Source organism: Anoplopoma fimbria, chromosome 16, assembly GCF_027596085.1.
Source record: "Anoplopoma fimbria isolate UVic2021 breed Golden Eagle Sablefish chromosome 16, Afim_UVic_2022, whole genome shotgun sequence".
Taxonomy (NCBI): Eukaryota; Metazoa; Chordata; class Actinopteri; order Perciformes; family Anoplopomatidae; genus Anoplopoma; species Anoplopoma fimbria.
Genome location: NC_072464.1, coordinates 12071220 through 12093718, shown reverse-complemented (window position 1 = coordinate 12093718; position 22499 = coordinate 12071220). Strand labels below are relative to the sequence as shown.

The 22499-nt window shown below is 40.8% G+C and overlaps 1 protein-coding gene across 1 annotated transcript in view; it reads right to left on the bottom strand.

The window, feature by feature from the left end:
• LOC129104250 (FERM, ARHGEF and pleckstrin domain-containing protein 1) overlaps positions 1–13842 on the bottom strand; it is a 51689-nt gene extending 37847 nt beyond the window's left edge. Inside the window, exons 1-2 of the mRNA XM_054614826.1 lie at positions 13530–13842; positions 9559–9765 (exon numbers count right to left, since the gene is read on the bottom strand). Of these exons, the coding sequence (XP_054470801.1) occupies positions 9559–9738 (180 nt within the window). The 5' untranslated portion in view covers positions 9739–9765; positions 13530–13842. The remainder of the gene's footprint in view (positions 1–9558; positions 9766–13529) is intronic.
• Between the last annotated feature and the right edge of the window lie 8657 nt (positions 13843–22499).

The window sequence follows — 22499 nt, the reverse complement described above, 5'->3', positions numbered from 1 at the left end:
CATATGATGGAGGTTTTAACCATTCAAACAATGATCAATTGCTCACACTCCTGCAATAGAAATCCCCCACGTTCTCTTTTCAAAAGTCTTTCTTTTGGTTGCAGCATCTCTCAAAGGAAATATGCAACAAGTATTTATGACAGGGTATCGCACCGTTTAGTTATGCACATTCCAACCAGATGTATAATTCCCAGCATGCTGTGAAGAATACCCTAACCATATGGAAAAACTCTGGGTTGGTGATGGACAAGCATTCAGTCATATTATTTATCCACTGTTACAAAATACTGCCACTCTTCAAACACTGCTGTAGACGAGATGAGACGGAAAAAAGAAACCACATTCTGAGGCTGCACATGTAAATCCCCCCCCCAAAAAAACATAGCGATCCTAGGTATACCGGACTTATATAGGTGGATGGGAGAATGAGATATGTACTGTGAAGTCAGTATGTCATAGCTGGGAGATTACTGGTTATTGTGAAAATAAGACACTAAAGATAAAAAAAAACAACAGTTGAATTTAAATAAATTAATCTTATGAAAATCGGTTTATCTTTAGGACTCAAATGAAAGTATTACATTTCGAGCATCCTCTAGCATGTTAGTATTCTAAACCATCAGCCGCCACCACATAATTTCCTCAGTTGCTCCTCTCCTGTGTCTCTCATTCTTCACGACCCAATTACATTTCAGGATGTGAGGGAGGAAGATGGCGCGTGGGAAAAACAACCACTCCCCCCCCCCCCAACCTCATTCAGCTGCTGGAATTCAATTTCATGCCATGAGAGAAAGGCAACCAAGGGGTTCAGAGTTCATGTTAGGAAAGCATGAGAATATTTTCAGACAGTGCAAGAACGATGCAATGCCACACTCACATTGCCAAACACTTTCAATATTTTCCATCATCAATTTGTATCATTCACCAGAGGAAAGCCTAAAATAGGAAAGCTTTCATCTATGTGCTGCATATGTGAGCCTCCAAAAACCACCACAGAACTGAATCTACAGGAGCACACACACGTTCTTTATTCAAATTTATTTTTTTACAGTGACACCAAGCATATGACCCCTCCCCCCAAAACACAATGCCATCTTTCAGGGAAACTGGGTTAATCGGCACTGTAACCAAAACGAGCTAATAATCCCTCAAACCTTATTGTCAGTCATATTTTAAGAAAGGGGATTTGAATATCTAAAAGCAACTTGCACACGCATCCAGAGCCCACAGCGAGGTAGGCAGTGTCTCCTGAATATGTTAGTCATAATTGGTGTGCAGCAGCGTGTCCCCATGCTAGTGTTAGTGCTCTGCATGTATTAGTGCTCTGCATGTATACCCCCCCCCCCGCTCCTCCTGCCCTCCTCGGCAGATATCAGTGGAAGACAGAAGTCTGCAGCATGGCAACCGGCTCAGACGCTCCTCGTCCGACTCTATATGTAGCCATGGCAACCCACACATGGACCAGCGTGATTCCATGTGGCCTTTTCAAACATGAAGTCGCATAGCGTTGAAATTCATAGCAATGTATGATCACAGAGAGGGCATCATGCAAGGATCCACACTACCAGCTCAGAAGGGTGAATATTCACACACAGCTCAAAGGTTGTGGCAGTCGTGCCAACAAGGTGCTTTCTAGCAGCAGAGGGAGGGATGATGAATGACAAAGAATTTCTTTCCATGGCAGAAGGCCACAGAGAATAAGAGAAAGAATAACAACAGCTTAGTGGGCTAATTCAATACTATTGGGATAGCTGTCTTAAAGAATAGAAACAAGATGTGTTTCTATTCTAGGGCTCCCAAAAGAGAACAAATGTAATGTGTTAGCTGAACAGACAGCATTGACAAACATCAGATGTCTGGATGCCGGTAATTCCCAGTATCCTTGCTGTATCAAGGTCTCTCTCTGATTGTCTCCACAGTGAGGCTGCAAACACGTTCAAGGTGACATGGGAGATAAAATCAGAGAGGCGCTATTTGTCTGTACACTGTCTCTAACAATCTTTCATTCACAACTCTCTGTTAAAACCAGATTACTAAAAAGGAAGGGAGGGGGGAGATTGCCATGGTGACCATCTCCTCGCAGCTTTCTAACAGTTTGCTCCTGTAGCTCCTTTTAAATTCATTCTGCTCAACAGAGGCACATTTTATGAACCTAAAAATGGCCATCTGCATCAGGGGAACGCTGCAGTCACAGCACAATCTTAATAGATCTCACTGTTACTTGTGCATGACTCATATTAGGGAATGGGGAGTGACAGTAATGGGTTTAGAAAACTCCTTGAAATGGTGTAAACGGTAGGAGAGGGTTGGATTTGTTGCTCTGGGCTTCACGGCTCATGCAGCATTCTCCCAAATACTCTAACAGCCAATCAAATCCAATTTGTTTTCATATTCTACCAATGACAGCTCATCAAGAAAATCATCCTCTGTGGCAAAATAATTCAACCAACACCCTCTGTCAGTTTACCCCACTAAAGCGCCATGAGGCTGGGGAAGCAGACCGTGTCCCCACACAGCTCTGAGTTTAACAGGATTTAGCACACTGCTTCAAGAGTCGAGACTAGACCGCCTTCCTCCCTCTGAGCTCTGCCTTCGTTACAGTCGACATGTCGTGTTTGAAAATGGAACATGAGATACTGAGGGCCTTTGCTGGTCTGTAATGTGCAAAAAGAATGTGTTGCTCGAATTTCAATTATGCTGACATGTTTCACCGTGCAGTGGCTGTCATGCAAAAGAGGAAATCCCTCCGAGTGTTCTTCCACATACATGTGAGCTTGAATTGCATTATTGATTATGATGGTGCCAGTTAGTGTTTATGCAGATTATTACAAGATTAATACTTTCTAATAACGGCATACATAAACAATGTAACAAAAATGTAGCCATGCAAAAGCTTACTTAATCAGGAGTGGTTTTCCCTCTCTAACTGTCTGCAAATCTGAACATGTGCTTTAGGATATACAATTATAGTATGATCAATGGAGAAGAATTAAATCTTAAGACAAACTTGTACAAATTATGTAGAAAAAGTCTGGTATATAACCCATTGTAAAATATGCATGTTAATTACCGAGTTTTAGAAGCAGATTTGGTTAAATCAGAGCCAGGATAGCTGTTCCCTCCCATTTCTAGTCTTTATGCTAAGCTAAGCTAGGCTGCTGGCTGTAGCTTCATATATAATGTACAAACATGAGAGTGTTATCTTCTCACATAACTCTCAACAAGAAAGTGAGGAAATGTTTATCCCAAAATTTTGAATAATTCCTTTAAAGCATGATGTCCCCATAAATCCCTGATAACACTGTATCAATAATAACTAATGTTTATCTTCAGTATTGACTTATCAGAAGACTATTTTCCCAATTAAACTATTCATTGTTTGGTCGATAAAATATCTGAACATAGTGAGAAAAATGACCATGAACATAATTTCCTAGAGCCCAATGTATTGCAGTTAAAAAGCTTTTTTGTTTGAACAACAGTCCCTAAACCCAAAACTTGACAGCAATTTACAATCCCATAAGACAAAGAAAAGCAATAAATTCCCAAGTGAGAAGCTGGAGTTACAAAACAGTACGTTTTTTCTGGCAACTATCTAATCGATTAATCAGTTAATCATTTCAGCTCTGCATCAGTATTTGCTCTTTTCTGTCTACTATTTACTTTAAATTACTATAACTGACATTTTTAATAATCTTTGACAGAATAAACATTTACTGCTGTAAAGGAAAAGGTCTATGGTGTGTAGATTCTTCAAAATGAAAACATAATTTACACAAAGATTCAAGTAATTAATTTATTGTATTATATGCTAATGGTACTAGTATGGTGGTCACATTTAATGAGCACTTTGAACAGTAAGCGGAGCATTAGCCAATCCAATTTATTAAGTAATTGGTACCCAAATCCGCAGTGTAAATGTGGCTACATATGCACTTCTTATAGCTGACTCTGTGTGCATTTGGGCAATGATCTAAATGTGGCACCAACAGCAGAAACATCCCAACTCCTCCTCCTCCACCACCCTGCTGATCAGTCAGTCATTGAACAACCGTACTGAAGTTGTTGAAGACAGAGTAGAAAGAAGCCCTTCATCATGGTTTCTGCTCATTAAGTCAGGACCTCGTTTCCATTCAGCGGACAACAAGGCACACTGGAGCTGTTCTAATTGCTTCCCCTCACAGTGAATGGGTGACAGCATATGGGGTGTAGAGTGGCAACTGTTGGGATGATGGTAGAGTCTTGCTCTTTAGCTTGCAGATCCTTCCATTGGCGACATAGCCTAATTTTAGACTGGGTGATCCCCGCTGCCCTGTTAACACGCTTTAGTTATGGGAATGGGGAAAATAATAAAAAAAATCAGCCAAAGCATCAACTGTCTGTGGCCAAAAATAGGTTGAATACTACAAGCAAAGGTGATTTTATCTCATATCTCACTCCGTGCACACTCGTGTATCTACTCTGCTGTGACAAATGTTGGAAAAGGTAGTGATAATCTTTGGATCCAAGCGTTGGGATGATACATTGAGATAACGGACAGCGTGGTCAGCATCTCAGTGAGAGATGAATTACACCCTGTCACATGAACTCTGTAGCAAATACGATTGTGACTCAGTGGGTCGACCTCAGACATGCTTCCTGCCACGATGTGGATAAGGCTTTACATTGGTGAGGTATTTAAGAAGCTCCTATAAGGTAATGTAGGCTTCATTGTTGTCTACTATCTGTGGACTGATTAGAGTGTTATATGGTATAATGATGGATTATCAGAGGGCGATATCCAACTGAGTACAAACACAACTAGGAGGGCCGTCCAAAAACATCTTTAATCCGCTGATTTGTAATCTGAAGTCACTGATCAAAAGCTGATGCTGTAACGCCTCCACAGTCAGCTCTGATACTGCCAACCGACTACATGCTTTGATCAGAAAACAAAATGGAGAACATCTTTACTCTAATGATGTACAATATCTTGTGACCTTACTGTGGATGTGAGACTGAGAGTGTACAGCCAAGCCAGCGGCTCTGTGGGGCTGTACTCACTAAAAGCTGTGCTAAAAGGTTCACAATGACAATGCTGATGTACATACTGATGTTTAGCAGGTCATGGTAACCATCCTGGTTTAACGTGCTGAAACTAAACCTAAATTACAAATGAGGCTCATGAGAATTTCATTAGTTTTGCAAGTATTCACCCATAAAAAGTAAAATGAAAATGTTCACCCGATGATGAAGCTGCATGAAAAGTCAGGTGCTCATCAAAGTTATTAGGAAACCATGAATACAAAAGGGTTGAAACAGTCCATAAAGATGTTATTTAATATTAGATTATTTAAGTTATTGCATATTTTTCTGGATAAGTGATTAGCTGGACCTGCTGGCGGTGCAAGAGGAAAAGTCAGGGGATCACAAAGTATTTCAGATTCAACCTCACCGAGCCATAAATGTTCATGGTCATCAATCTAACTGTTGAAATATTACAGATTGGATCCAAGCGGTGGCTCAGCCAAGTTTGGTTGAAAATCTGTTTTTCCGTGCTTGTGTATTCATTTGCTGTAAACTTTATCGGTAATTAAGAAAGCAAAAGTAATATATTGTAGTTTAATGAGACTGTGCTGGGTAAAAAAACTCATATGGAAAGCAAATTAAAATGCCAAGAGATGAAGTGTCTGTAATTAATGGATTCAATATTTCCCTCTGCACTGTAGCCTTCTAAAAGGTTCTGTACCGTGACTGTAATGGACAAAGAGATGGCTGGAGTGGACAAACTGCAGTCCTCAGTGGCTCATTATAGTTTTAGAGAGGAAGGACAGAAGTAGTAGCTCAACATGAGAGAGAGAGAGAGTTGTGTCTGAATTTCCAATGGAGAACGTCTGTGTTGTAACGTCAGTATTAAATGGGAAGTGGAACATTACATGTTAGGTTTTATTCATTAGTATTCTAGCCATAAGGTCCGGCTAATGGAGCCTGACTGTTTCTTTCATTCACAGGAATGAGCATGACTCTCTCCTCTCCGCTCTGCCTTCATCATCCCATCCCCCACCTCCTAACCCCTAAATCTACACTACAATCACACTCCTCACAGACAACCTCTGCCAAACCGAGACCAGCCATCAGCGAACATAAGCGTCAAAACATCAGTGCAGGCTGAGTCAGTGTATGTTTGCCCGAGGATGGCAGGACAGACTGAGGGCTACAGTTTCCTGCTCCACTGAACTCTGCACGAGCAAATTGGACAGAAGCAAGCTGTCCATTTTAATTTAAAAATAATAATAATGGAAAAAGTGCAACCAAACCAATATTTTGGCTAAAGTGTACTTATTTTTTCCAAGTTTGTTCAGACAAACATAATCAGCATCAACTCAAGTGTGTTCACAGCCTGAGTGCTAAGTAGGCCACAGTATGGTATTTGACCCATGAGATGGCTCCGTGGCTCAGTGGTCCCTTTTTGTTCCTCAACCATCTGATATTCTGCCCGCTGAGGTGGAAACTTACCGCTCTGAACGAGAGAAGCAGGAACTGAAGCCTCAGGTATCAGTTACAGGGTGAGGTTAGCCACTTTATGTTTTTTTAAAGAGACACATAAAAAAAAAGCCTAACTTGAGTCCATCTGACTATGAAATCACCTAAAATGAACTGCCTCTTCTCATAATACTGTATGTTCCTGCTGCGAAATAAAGGACTAGATAATTGCTTGACAAATGTGGTTTGTGGACCATGCACTTATCTCACTTCGCTGCTGCAGGGGAGAGATAATTATCAGCAGGATCTGAGCCAATTTGACGTATGTTTCTTGTATCCTCCATCTCGGCTGGAGCAAAAAATCTGAGATTTCTCTGGGATGTAGCTGATGTAAAGGAAAAGACGTTACTGGTAAAGTTGAGCGACTCACTCCTAGCATCCAAAACATCCTTATAGCCAAATCAAATCCGTGTAAGGAATCTAGGGGATCAAAAGGGTCTTATCTTCATTAACTCACCACGTATAATATTTACCCCGCTTCTGTTTTTAGAAGCAACGCTGAACTAAATGTAAGAAATTCTCATGTTTTTCATTGTTTTTTGTTGAAAAGATAACAGATCTTTCCGCCCCGAATGTTAGCTGATGACTGAAGATGATGTTCCCCTTGCATACCTCTAGGCAAAGACAATATCTAGCCTGCTGAGATTTTTATCTCAATTGCTGACTTGAGATGGAGCAAATAATGTGTGTTAAATTGAGCATGGATAAAGCTTTCTGTTAGCGGGGGCCTTTTGTTACCGTCTCCAGAGCGATACTTCAGCTTGTCTCTGCCCGGCATGTCTGCTGCAGCAACAGCTGTTTCTAGCTCACCATCACCAACAACATCATCATCATTGTGGGGCTTGCTACGTCCACAAGAAGGCACACTTATGGGAAGAGCAAGGGCCATGTATGCATTACACCTGCTGTGCAACATTTGTCCAAACACTCAACGAGAATCTTTTTTATTTTAAGGACCGGGATGTCGTTTTGTGATCTCTGTATCAAACTTTATGAAACCTGACAGCAAGTGGAATTAAGAAGATACAGACCAAGCAAATGACAGATTAACAATGTCAAAAAATGAAAAGCCTGAATGCGAGTGCTCTTTGGAAGATTGAGCGATCTTAAAACACTCAGACTTTGGGACACCAAAACTCCATTAAAAATCTACTGCATGCTAACAAAACTCTGAGGTAGATATCTCCTTAGAGGATAGAATTTCACTGCAGGTTTTCACAGATTACGAGCCCTGAAGCAGGCTGAATAAATCCTTTCATCACCTGCTCTCCCTCCTATAAGATGCAGGCATTACTGGCTGGATGATATTAAATTTTGAAAGGCCAGTATTGGTGTACTGATCATTCTAACCGGAGAAAAGGCAAAGTAGATGCAGCACATCTGCTCGTCATCTTAAAAACAGTGTACTGAGTGAGAACATGAAGGATCTTGTCTAGTATAACAAAAAAAACAACAGGTTTTATTGCATCACTTAACCCAAAGTACACAAAAAGTAATCTGGGTTTAATTTAGGGCAATCAAACAGGACCTGAATGTGATGATCTAGTAAGCCTTAAGTATTAAGTACAACACATGATACCACAAGAAAGATTAGCAGTCATGTACAGGGAGCTCTCCGCTGCCCGCTTTAGGAGCAACATTTACCCATACTGCCTTGGGGAACCGCCAGAAGACACATCCACCCTACCCTGCACACTCACCAACTGTCAGTAAAGCTCATCAGCATTAGCGCCGAGCCTCATTCACATAAATTTAAAGGGTCCTCTGTGGCTGCTGCTCTATCTGTCTCCCTCAATCACCACTTCTCACTTTCCTCTAGCTACTCATCTCGTTCTTCTCTTCCAGGCAGGAAGGACTGTGGTCACAGAGTGTGACTTGTTTTGCTATTCTAAGACAAATAACAGTCTTTTCACTCACTCTACGCTGTGTTTCCGCCAAGGACCGAGGACGGCTTTCCAAAACACCACAAGTTCAGAGAAATGCTGGTTTTCTCTTCGCTTTCAAGGAAAATGTTGGCATTATTCTATATTTTTCTTTTCGTCAAAAAACCCCCAACAAAACCAACAAAACATAAGCTTGTCTCTCAATATGATCAGTGCAATGATGTGGCTGATTTATTTGGCTAATCATTTTTTAATAGTTTTCGGACAACAATGAAGCTCAGAGGAATATGATATATCAATCTTTACACAGGCAAAACTTCACTAAAGAATGATAATGATATAAGAACGCTATGGTATATCTACAGCCTTAACCTTGGAAAAAGTGAAGAATAAAACATACAATCAAAATGATTTTCAAATTCAACTTTCATTTAGGATGATTTTTGCAAATGATGTGCTTCTATAAACATTCAGTTTGTAGAGCTTGAATAAATCTGCATGTAATATGACATTCACAATTATTATCTAATTTTAGCTGAACTTCAACATAATCTGTGCAAATGGCTTCGACATGAACGTCTAAATGCAGATCTCTGTGATGAGAAAGCTAATCCTCTAAATCCTGAAATCATGAATGGAATTGAAATGGCAGCTTTGCTCATTCAAAGACAAAGTATTGTCGCCTCTTCTGTGTTCCAGCCTGCTTTCATCACATTATCTAAGAAAGCGCATGGATTCTCACACGTCATCAACACACCGATGTGGGAGAGAACTGTGAAATAAAATGGTTTCCATGTTTCCCAAATAATATCCTGAGAGCTTGTCAGGTGGACACATTGGAAGAAGAAATGTGTGGTAATATATGACATTTATACAACGGCTGTGCGACAGTTTGGGAGATTAAGAAGCAGTGAAGAAATACCTACAATAAGCTGGAGGAACCCTGACACACTAAAATGATTCCTCCAGTTTCATCCATGCATTCAACAACTTAACGTCATGCTGTTGCCATGCCAACCTGTTTCCACACTGCAGCTGCTATGATGAGAACTGGGTATGCTTATTGGCTACTGTGCTATAATGAGGAGTCCCAATCTGACATTAGTATTCTAATCTAGAAATGTGTCTGAGCAAGAAGGCTTTAATAGCTCACCGAGATTTCAAAGAGCTCCTCTGTGTCGTCCAACATGCGGACCCTGATGGTGACCTGTCGTCCAGAGGGCATGGCCGGGGGTTTGAGCCCGGGGTCCAGTGTACTGATGCCAAGAGTCTCCGGGGCTCCAAGACGCTGCCCTGCTCCAGGGGCCATTGGCTCTGGGTCTGGCTCTGCCATGCTGCACTGCAATGCTCACTGCCCAGCCTGCACAGAAACCAAGAGAGGAAAGTCAAGCAAACACGTATACATGCAGTCATTCAGCATGACCACAAACTAATGCAATTGAGGAGTTACAGTAGTAGAAATAGTAAGCAACCCTCCATTCACACAGCATCAGTGGTGCAGGCAGCCGGTGATAAAATAAATAAAATGAGATGAGAGGACAGGCTGCACAACCTTCAGGTTCACACTAACACAGTAATTGAAAATGCAGTATTTGCACTTGCGCTAATGGCTGATAATTGTTGCCTGTGGGAGAACCAATTACTGCTAAAAAAAAAAAAAAGTAGGATCCAAGTATATTCTTGACATGAAAGCCCAAATCAAGCAGCCCTAGTTTCATTTGACAAATTAATCACAAGGTCAAAGTGTAAAATCAAAGAGTCAATACACTGACAATTGATAGCCGAAGTCGTAAAAGCAAGGCATTTAGACCAACACAGATGTATTCTCAGTTGGGTTTTAATTGGTCTCAAGGGCATCAAGGCAAATACTTGAGGACACTGCAATGAAACGAATGAGCAGTTAACTAAAGTAATCAGAAATCAAAGAGTAAAAAACTGTAATAGAGAACATTGTATATACATAAACTATTTATATTCAAGTGTTACCACTTAGTGTCCATGTTACTCTGTTGCTTTTAAAGATACACAGCAAAGACTTTCATACAGCTGTTAGCCTCACACATTCTGTACAAGGGGTACTTGAACCCAATACTTCTGCGGTTTCCAGGATACATTGAAAGGTTGTAGAGTAGCTAAACTTATTTAGAAAACTAGAAATTAGTTTTTTTAAATCCACATAGGTGAATGTTTAAAATAGAGAGCTAAAGGTAATGGATAAATGGTTAGATAAAAGCAATGGGTGAAAAGAGTAAAAAAACGTAGCTAAAAAAAAAAAAATCATAAAGAGTTGAAACAGTTAGCTGAAAGTTGCGGATAATGGTTGAAATAAATGGCGGTGCCGGTCCTTTAAGTGATCTGACAGGACTGTGGGGGTTTGTTGTGAACTGCTGCCCAGCCACATCCAGCTATGGAGGATCCCAGCTGATATTCAAATCAAAGAGGAGGAGTAAAATGCCTTGTGGCTCTGTGTTTGTCCTGTGTGGTGGACTGCGTTTGACTAAAGTTGACTCTGGGTTGACACATGATCAGGCGGCGATCCACCCCTCATGGATCCACAGCCAGATCCCCCGAGGCCCTGGTGTCCTGCTTCATTCTCTCTTCATTGCACATTCCAGCAGGCTGATGTCATTCTGAGACCTCACCAAGTGCTTCATCAGAGTACTGAGGCCAGTGGGCAGTTGTTCAGCCGCCGCAGAGGTGAATGAGTGCTGCCAAGTTTAAGCTGAAAGCTGAATAAGGCATTTCAAAAAAGGAGTGGATAATGTAATCCAGCAGAGTGCATGGAGAAAAAAAAAAATAGGCCAAGGACAGAGGATACACTCAATTCTGTCTGATGATGGTCTGCGCGACGCTTAGAAGAGGCTCATGAGACGTTTCCAGTCAAACACTGCAGACTGCTGTCAGAGTTGTTACCACAAGGCTCACCAGTAGGGCTGCAACTAACGATTATTTTCATGATCCATTCAATTATCAATTATTTTTTGTGATTGACTGGTTAATCAGTTAGTCTTTAATTAATTAATTGGGAGAAAATGTCCGTCACAAATTCCCAACGCCCAAGCAGACGTCTTCATATTGCTTGTTTTTGCTGAGTAACAGTCCAAAACATAACGATATTCTATTTGAATTGATATAAAACAGGTAAGTAAAAGCAGCAGATCTTCCTGTTTTGGAAGTAAGAATCATCTCGGCACTACTGACTTGCGTGGTCTTCAGATTTCTTGAGTTCCAAGGTTAACCAATCTCGTCATCAAGTCCTTATCTAGTCTGGCTTTTTATTAGTAGAAAGAACAATTAGTCATTAAACTAAAGATCAAACATGTAATCCACCTTATCTTTTACGCATTTAAATGTCAAGATGGTCAAGATCAGTTCTTTCCTATGAACTTATTCGTAAATTATTTGGTTACTTATAAACGCTTAGAGCTAGAAATACAGTAATCAAAAGGATTTGGATTCAACAAGCAGATTTGTTTTACTTATGAGAAGCTAATGGACCCCAACCATCAGGCTCAGAGTGTTAAAAAGCTCATAATTTGCACCTGTCTGTACACTCATCGGCAGACTAACACTCCCTCTGGCCGATGGAAACAACACCAAATGCTGCCACCGGGAGAGTGAATGGAAACAGGCATATTTCTGAAATACAGCCCAGTAATTTATGACATCTGATCCTCACACCGTCATCACTCAGTTCCGCCTGCCTTGATTATTGCCAAGTGTGTCAAGCAGAGTCTGCAAATTCATGTTTTATATGACCTGCACGTGCATGCCATGTTACCAGACACTCTTTAAACAAAGCCCCAGTGAAACAGAACCCAATGAAAGAGTAGACAGTGATTATTTCAGCCAGCAGGCATCCTCCCCTTCACCAGGGATCGTTTATCAACCGGGCATGAGTCTAGGTCTGTGTGTTCCTCTGAATAGGTAACTCAGGTTCAAACAAACACACAAAACAGTAACCAGTTAGCTATAAAAGCTGCCACCTTGTTCCAGGGGCCACAGTGTGACATAAAGCATAGTGGCCCCGTATACAGTGCCAGAGGGACATTTACAGACCCCTGAGTGTTTCCCACCCTGCCTTTGAACTTGTTTGCTTGAGATTCCCCACAAGCGTGTAACACAGAGCTGTGACTGCTGGCTCATAAGAGTCTCCGGGGCTCGTAACAGTGGCTCCTCTGTTTGCAGGGGCACACCGGGGGCCCCTCCGTGCGGTCCAACCCGGCACAGCTGGAATCCTTTAGTGACAGCTGAACAGCCAGAGGCCGGGGCCCCCCGACACAGCCAGCTGTCTACCTGAAGCTCCTCGACAAAAAAAAAAAAGAGAAAAAATAAAAAAAAGAGCTTCAATTTCCTCTGTGTTCTGTAACCGTCACTGATACCTGGGTGTGGCTGGCATTGAGTGAATCACTATAGCTTCCCACTGTATTATTGGCAAGGTTACATGTGTTCGTTAAGTGAAAAGAATGACAAGCAACAAGATGCATGCATGTTGTAACCAGAGCTTGGCTGCCATTCAAGCCTCTCCTAAAACAAGCCTGAATGATAATTGGGGGAAAAAAAAAAAAAAAAAAAAAGAAATAGTGCAGGAAATGGTTTTTGGGTCCAGCACCTCACACAGCCTGGTAGTGTAATGTAATGTAATGTAATGTAATGTGGGTTAATAGAGCAGGCTGCTGTAATCCTCAGGACTTGATCAGTCTGTACAGTAGAATGTGGCATTAATGCACCGCCCGGGCTCACCTGGACACCTCCTGGAAAACTAAAGTGACAGATATCAAACGCACAGTTCCTGATCATTTACAATGTCACACATGAAGCGCTGCAGCTGCAAAAAACATCAGCGACTGCGGCGTTTGCACACATTCACACAGCCAAGGTGTGCAATGTGACACACACCGAAAGGACGAATAGGACAGTTACTGGCTGCACATGGAGATATATATATATGGGTTGTTTTTTTAAACATACACTGATAGTTATTCTCCTCCCTTTGAAATCATCAGGATCACAAAACAACAGAGCCAAACACACTCTCCCAAGACTTAACCCTAATCTCATCAAACAAGTTGAATCACTTCCCTGAGGAGCACACAGGGTGAGGGCTGCACGGTTCTTACCCACCTTCTCTCGAAATGCAGGTTTATCCACACGTATGTTGAAAGGAGAGATCAGTTACATCCACGTACAGCCGCACAACAATTATAAAAAAAAAAAAAAAAAAAAAAAGGAGGAAGAAGCCCGGTTGAGTTGTGTTTCAGAAGCGGCTCAGACCGGAGAGGAGGCTTTCTGCGGTCGCCATGGCGGACGACTGAGTGAGAGCGCCGGGTAAAGACGGGATTACACTGAACCGAGTGGCGGATCTTCTCCCGGTGCCTTCTGCTCAGACAATGAAGGAGGTGCAGCGCCTCCACCTTCTCGGCAGTAGTGTCACACAGAAGAGCAACAGCACCATCTAGCGGCGTGGGCTGGAATGACCACGTTCAGATTTCAGGAGCTTTTTTTTTTTTGGCTTCTGACCCCTGAAAATGAAGCAATGCCAACTTTTGACCACACACCACTTGTTATGTGCTTTAGTTCAATAAAATGTTTTTCCCTGAGGTTGTTTTTTTTTTTTTAATTATTATTGCCAAAACAGCATGCAGGCATCATACTCTATAACAACACATACAACAACATAAGGCGTACACTATATCAGCATAAGACTCAACACAATGCAAATAAAAAGTATAGGATAAGTAATGTAAATTCAAATATACCAAAAGAGTAAAATGATAGAGATAATGAATCAAAATAAGAATAATGTAACAACATCTTGTAAACCTATCATAACTGCGGTTGAGTTTATCAAATAAATGTTTTGGTGCTTTGAGCACCACAAGCAAGGTGCTATATAGACCCAAGATATTGGAGATGAGGGCAAACATTTCTATGGCCGATATTCTGTTTTGTTCCAGCCCTTCACCAAAGCTATGTGATGTTTATACACTGAGTGAAGTATTCCCATGCATCCGTTTGCTCTGTTAAGATGTTTATTTAAACCATTTATCTTGGTATCATGGTGTAGTTCAGAATTCATTTAAGTTTCCCTTAAGTATGGACAAGAAAAATCAGTGTGTGAGTCAAGATGCTAAACAATCGTTGCAAATAAACACAGGAATGTATTAAAGGAATGTCTCTGACTAATGTATATATGGAGAAGCAGATATATATTTCCAATATTGTCAAACAAGTACCTGCCTGGACACTGTCTTATTTACATTAAGGAAGTCGTAGGTGGTAATACATTGTACTCTGTCCCTTACTGTTTTTTTGTACAGTATGAGTGGCCTGTTCATTGTCAGTATAGTAAGACAGAGCAGCCACGCAACATCATCCACAGGAGCTGCCAGAGATGCTTTGCTTAGCTGCAGAACAGCTGATGGACTCTCTTTTCTTCTGAAGTATAAAATGCTATGGTTTAGCCTAAATTCATTTGCATTCGTGAGGTGCATTTTTCGCACAATTTGGTTGAGTTCCGAGAGGACACAAAGTCTGACTTGGCCTCTGTGATACTTCTTGGTGGCCTATAATACCACCCAAGACATTGCACTTTATTCAGGGTCCACTGGAGAGTGCTTTGGCCTACCATGAAGCCTTAGTGACAGACAGCAGGACCACAAGCCCACTAGGTCTGTAAAAGTTCAAACACATGATAACATGGTATAATTAAGTAAATTAAAAATGAAGTTTTTTCTCTCGTCTTCTCATGCATAACCATCTGTGACAGCCACAAGAGATCTGTGATGCTAATCAGCCTGTTGATTGTTATGCAACTGACTTATGTATCATGGGAAAACTGATGGCATGTCTAGCATGAGATTTGATACAGTTTGAACACCACACTGCACAAAATAAAAATATATGAATCCAGAGTAGGGTTAAGACACTTTTCAAAGGGGTGACAGACTGGGCTCAAGTTTTAAAGAAGGGTGGCACATTTGTAAAATGAGTAAAAACGTGTTCAAACTCATACTTAAAATCTTACTTCTTGGCAATAACAAACTGTACATTATTGCTAGTTACAATTCTATTCATTCAACAAATGAATGCCATATACTCAAACATGAAATAATCTCAATAAATTGTGTCTCTGTATGGTTGTTATGCATCTCTGTGGTGGATTTTCCACACACCATCAAGATGTAGGGCCTGTCCTCTTAAGTGTTCATTGATTTGTAAACCCTGCATCTCCTGTTCTTTTTTATCGATAGTGGCCTGGAGCTTTGGCTGGGACCGGTGCCTCCACATCGCCCACTCCTCCATGTATGTAGCTGCGTTTAGGGACGGGGATAAAAGGCAAGCTGGAACGCTGAATAGCTGAAACTGTGATGTTTTTTTCTTGTCTATATTTCATGTCTGCTGCTCGCCCACCTTCTCACTGGCAGGAAGAGAAGTCTCCTACGCCTTGTTGGTGTGGGACTGAAGACGGAGAAATCACACTCAGTGTCTTGGCAGCTTCAGAGGCCCCCTGGAGGCACTGATCTGGAGCTGAGGCAAAGATGAACATTTCAGCAAGAGCGTGACAACCAGCAGCAAGAAAGAGAAAACAGGCATGAGACAATGCTGTTTTGAATTTGTTATGCAAGCAATTAAGACGGTGTGCCATGTTCTTGGTGATTTCAGTTATGTAATTACAAATTATTATCACGAGTCAACTTCCCACTGATCACCATAGGGTGAGAAAACACTTGTACACATAGAATAATCACATTCTTAGAGTACTATTCTATCATAGTATATTATATGATCGCCATTCAGATCCCTGTACATGTATACATTAACTCAAGAGCTCATCATTCATCAGCTGGATACTTTAACTTTTCGCAGATGTAACCGGTATTTAGGCTTCCCGCTTCTTCAACACTCTGGACTCGAGGTCAAGGGTTTCAAAAGATGCCACCTCACAGCTTGATAATTTGCCAGGGGGCCCAAGAGCAAAAATGAGCTTCAGAGCCACTATTAGCCCATACTTCCTCACACTCTCTGTGCAATGTCTTTCTATACTGGAACACAAAATACCCAGATTTGCTGTTTGGTAAATTGATTTAACATATCAATTCAGGAAAGTGCAACATGTAAGCACAGAACTTAAATAATAACGCTTCCGTTTCAAGACAGTTTCTCAAGATCAGGTAGTAAAACAATACTCAACATAAGACCCTTATCATGAAAGTTTATATAGTGCACATAGTAAAACGCAGTAATCATAGAGCTTTTGGGGTATATATATATATATATATGTATGTATATATTATATATTAATCATATTTATTGCTAAACCTTTAGGAGTTTGCATATAATCCTCCCGTGGTCTTTTCAACCTGACAGCCACCTGAAACATATTTTTTTTACATTTCCACACAATAGCCTTCCCTGAGGGTGTATTCACCTTAACAATGAGGAAGAGGATGGAAATGAGATTCCATTTCTATTTTAATCTCCGCAGCGGCAGCTGCATCTCCCGCCCTGTCACCGTTTCCCACCAACTCTGAATACCAGGTCATTAGAGCCGAAAGCTAGACTTTTACATTTCTCCAACCCCCACTGTTCCAGTCAGTCTGGAGTGAGTCTGGACCACACACACACACACACACACACACACACACACACACACACACACACACACACACACACACACACACACACACACACACACACACACACACACACACACACACACACACACACTGACTCACTAACTACAGTCTAATTGCCTGTGCTTCTAGGTTTGGCTTACTTAAAACCATGCCATCTCATCTGTTTGAACTCCATCTGTAAATACCCTGGTTGCTTATATTTTATAACAATTGATGCTTTGATAAAATGGACGAGGACAGAATGTCGTGTGTGGGCGTATCTATGTGTGTGTGACAGGCAGTATGTATATAATTAACAATCGTGACACACTTAATTTATATATTGTTAAGGCAGGAATCTGAAATCAGCAACCTTTGTATTCATTTTTATGTTGGTTGAATCACATCCCTGATTAGTTTTTAACAGTCTTTGATTGAAGCGTGCACTCTTTACCCCAACAGTTCCCATGAGGCCATTTTTCTCAACTCTTTATCGAGTTTAAGGGCCTACAAGGACACCAACACCTCTTCTTCACTAATTAGAGAGTTAGTCATTATCGTCAGCAGGTGCTATTATAATGCCTGTGTTGAGACATTGTTTGGCAACAGAAGCAACTCTGACAACCCTGAAATGTTCAACCAGGGAGGAGAGTTAGGCAGTTGTTACAGATGATCAAGCAGAGGGAGGGAATCTGTTTTGTATAAAGAACGACCATCCAAGAATGAGGCTTCCTCCTCTTAGACATGAGCACCACGGAGCTCCTGCTGAGCCCTCCACCTCTACAAGACAAGGAAACCAGCAGGGGGGAGCCGCATGCTCTATTACTAAATGTATAAAGGCAGCCGGATTACAGCCATTTTATATTACTGCCACATTTCTGTTTGACTGAATCAGGCTAGAATCATTTCCTGTAGAGATTCTCTGCCTGACTTTATTCAGATGCCCATAAAAAACATTGAGTCAGATTTGTATAAATCTTGGCGACAGTATGGTGATCTGCAGTTTCAAGAATTCATTCGACATCCACACATGGTTTACTGCTGTCATCAGGATGAAACAACTGCTCAAACGATGCATCATTCTAGTCAGTCATCTTTGACACATTTTCTAATATCTGTGGTAAGTAGAAACGACCAGACCCAGGAGTTACATTATTTGGAATGTTTGCACTAACAGATGGAAATCTGCCAAACCAATATTACGGTAAATCAGTAAAGGTTGCCTGAACCTCCATCCCAACCTATCTCAGAGTGTTAGGCAATTTTTTTGTTGTTGTTATTTTGTTCTTTTGCATGCAGCCTACATCTAACTATGCATTGGGCTTAGTGTATTTCGTATTTCGTCGATCACTGATGTTAATTGTTGTTATTTGTGTCAGAATAAATGCATATTGGAAAAGTTCAATAAAAAGATTCCAAAATAATAAAAAAACTTTTCATCAGTGGAGCTGCACTGCCTCACTATGTTTCCTTTTTTTCTTCTGTTTATGTTAAAAAAAAGTCAGTCTGGGAATGTTTTGTCTTGTTCCATGTGTAAGAATACACTAAATCCTTCAGCTGTTGTATAAATCCATGCAATTAGTTCTAATTTATAATTATAGACGAATACATAATAGAGACAGATGGTATAGATTTAGGTTCTGGACTCTCTGAGAACAATTTCACCACAATGGTCGAGAACTAATATCCATCAGTGTGATTCCGCATGAAACTGTGAGTTACTCATTCTCAGTTTTTTTTTGGTGAAAAACACAATTAGGAACACACGTCATTCATAACTGCAGATAATACCTTACTAACAGACAGACTGGTCAAATATGTGAGAGGTGTATAAATCAACAGGAACAACTGTGGGTCTTTAAAAGCTATTCAATTAAAACGTTTGTGTTTTGTTGTGTTTTGTTTAGGACTGGGGGACAAATCAACACTTTAAAAATAATGTTTTGGATTAGCAAAATGCTGTTTGTTGAATCAATACAAAAAGTAATTGTAAAAGCAACAAATAGCAGTTGTACATAGTAACATCCTGAAGTCTAAATTAAACCACTTAACATAGTATTTCTAAATTTAATAACAATGTTTTATATTTTACACACTGGTCATATATTTATAATGTAAAATCCTAATCTGAAAATGAACTATGAACTGCAGAATAAATCCGTGGAGTGAAGGGGAGCAGAAGTATAAAGTAACAGAAATACTCAAGTAATGTACACTATACTACATGTAATGAGTATTTGAGATATCTGTTGCCATCCAAACACAATGAAAATAAATACAGCTTTGAACTATCTTCTACTGAAGAAATAATCTATATCTGCATATCTGGACACCTCTAGTGATTACTGACAAAATACAATATTCTGTGATTCAGGTGAACTCTCCCTTTAACGTCTGATAAAGGCATCATGGATTATGACATAAACACACGTATCCAGTGGAGGAATTTGTCCTTGTTGTTTACAGAGATCATCCCCCACACATACACTCCTCTGTTACAGCTGCAAATTAGACTGTGAAATTGACAACTCATGTGTTACCATCTGGTTGCCATGACACCTAGTTATTAGGCCTTCTGACAGTCCTAGCTCGGCTCCCCCCCCCTGCAAATCAACATTGTTTCCGATATAAAAAGGCACAAAACAAGTGTGGGCTGAGAACAGCTCGGCTCTCTGCAGCGGCGGAGACTTCCAACTGAGATACGGCACAAGCAATCAATAAATAACCTGCCAACATGTTCGGGGAGGAGCACGTTCCTCTGATGTTCCAAAATCCTGGAAACTAATGCATCACCATTAGGGCAAGAGGGATACCTTAAACATGACCTGTTGTGCCTCTTGGTGAAAATGTTCCCTCTAAATGTGTAACACATCCCTGCACCCTATTCATTTCCACAATCCCTCTGTGCTGCACAGGTACAAAAGGCAAATTTCCACACATTTCAGCCCCTGTCTAGATTGCATTGAGACTTTAATGCTCCACTGATCAATGAGACGATTAAAGCAATTAGAGGCTCCTTTGTTCGGTCTGAACACTGGAATCTCCTTCATCCTCAAAACTGCTGTGCTGGCAGGGTATTCCCTTACTCCTCAGGAAAAACAACCTCATGAACTCACAGCCCCTGGATTAAAAGTGGACAGGGCAGACATGGCATTTTTTGTCACGGACTGCTATAGCCCACACAGACACCCCAGGGACTGTGCTGCAGTCTGGCAGCAATGGGGATAGGGATGTGGGTGGGGGTGGTGGTGGTGGTGTGACTCACGCAGCGCCCCCCCTTTCATCTTGACATTTGACATACTGATGCAGAGGATCTCAGCTGGAACAAACATGTTGTGCTGTGTCACGCAGCTGTGACGTCTGTACCTCTCTGCCCCTGGTTTACAGATCCGAGAACAGGTAACAATGAGTCAGCGGCAATTTAATCCATACACCTACGCTGTGAAACTCTGGGGGGTTGTTTTCAAGCTGATTTTATTTTCATTTTCCAGTCTGTTCACCACTGAGAATTCAACATCTCATGATGCTATGGTTTCCTTAGAAGTCTTTCTGTCTTCAACTCTGCAAGGACTTTAAAAAAAAAGGAAACTGGAGTACACAGTGACATTTTAAAAGGCCAAAGAGACAAAGCGCTGCATATCAGGCTGATTCCTGCAAAGCATGTGGTAATCCATTCTCATTAAATCTCTTTCACTGGACAACAAGAACATTAAACAGCGTTTGACTATTTGTTACCACAAACACAAATGATGCCGCTGAAGAGTGAGTGATGCAAGAGGGATTCTGGTTCTCTAATGAACCCCACTGAGACTTCTCGCCATCCTCTCCTTTAGCCCTCTGCCCCGTCTCATCAGGCTGGTTAAAGCACCTCAGCAAGCAAGAAAGCACAAACAGATCTCACAGGCTCGCTCTGTTCTAGCTCCTCTCACATTGAGTAGCTGAAGGTGGATGTTGACGAGCGCCTCAGGGGAAATGCTGGCAGACACTTTTTTCCCGGATCTATTAACCAGCGATTCTCCCAACAGGCCACTTCCACTCTGCATCAGTCATTGAAAAATCTCTAAAATTAGTTGGGAGGCAAACCAAGGAGAAAGGAGAACCCAAAAACATGGAGGAGTCAGTCTTTTTAATCATTTCTAAAAAAACATTTGTGATGTTTGGTTCCTCGCCTTCTCCGACACGAGGGATTAACTCCAAAACAGGGTTTATAAAAAATTTGCATTTTATAAATAAACTTTATTTTTACTAGTGTGTAATATGTTATCCTATTTCTTGCACAATCAGTTTTTTTATATTACACTGCAAAGCACATTGTTGTTTGCTGCAGAATTCTCAAATAAAATGAGGTGTTCTGATCTATCATTCATAAAATGATGTGACCTTATAGGAATGTCAACTCTATAAACGTAGAAAAAAATAAAATAAAGGTATGTCTCTAATAATACGTCTCAAATGACTGAGTTTAGCATTAGCTCCAGTTGCATTTACTGTTCAACCATGTTAAGCTATTCAGATTAAAAGGTAAAAAGAAACAACGCCTTTTCCAGTTCAGACAAACACAAACAAGCACAGACTATAACTGAAAAACATATTTAAGTCATGTTTCTGTGTCAAAGTGTTAAAGTTGAACTAACGAACAGGAAATTAAGAGCTGTGTGAGTGCAAACAAACACAGAGTCCCTCCAGCCTTTTTGAAAAGATGAATTAGGATTTACTGTCCAAACCCTGACCTAAGTGGGTAAGTAACACTATAATTGTACACTGTCATTTTAGTAGAGATAAAAACTTTTTGTTTTTTGTTGGCATCTCCCATGAGCCTTTGTCAAAATAGGGCTTTCAAAGCCTGATTTAAGCTGTGGTCGCTGAGCTGAGCTGAGTGCTCACATAACTGTTGTTTAATCTTTTATAAAAGCTATTGACAGGTATTACCTGTTGCCTGAAATGCCAGAACTAAAGAGATCTAAACAAATGAAGGCACAGGTATGATCCATGTGGAGTGCACAAAGTGTGCAACTTTCCTCTTTGTCCAACTAACAAGGAGAAAATAACAAACTACCGTTTGATAGCCGTCTTGACATATTCAAATTAGAGTCTTAAAGAAATCACAGGTAGGTGCTGTCAGACTCTTTAAAACCAAAGCAGGATACATTATTATTAATTTAGATATAAGCTACAAAACAGGGCTCATGTTGTCGCTCACAGCTCACTTATCAGCATTTATAATTCCTGTTTACATCCCAAAAGCCACCAAGTTATGGGAACTGTAGTTCCAGAACGCAGGGCATAATTATCCCCCTAATTAATATAAAACTTGCATTTCAATTTTTTTTTGCCAGGATTAAGGCTGTACAAACTGTGTATAGCTTCTGATGTAGTTGAGTGGCTAAAACCCCTGTTAGAAATACGTTTACATAGTAGTTATTTAGAATTACCAGTAGGAAAAGCACAGAAGAAGAGAAGAAGTGTTTGACGCACT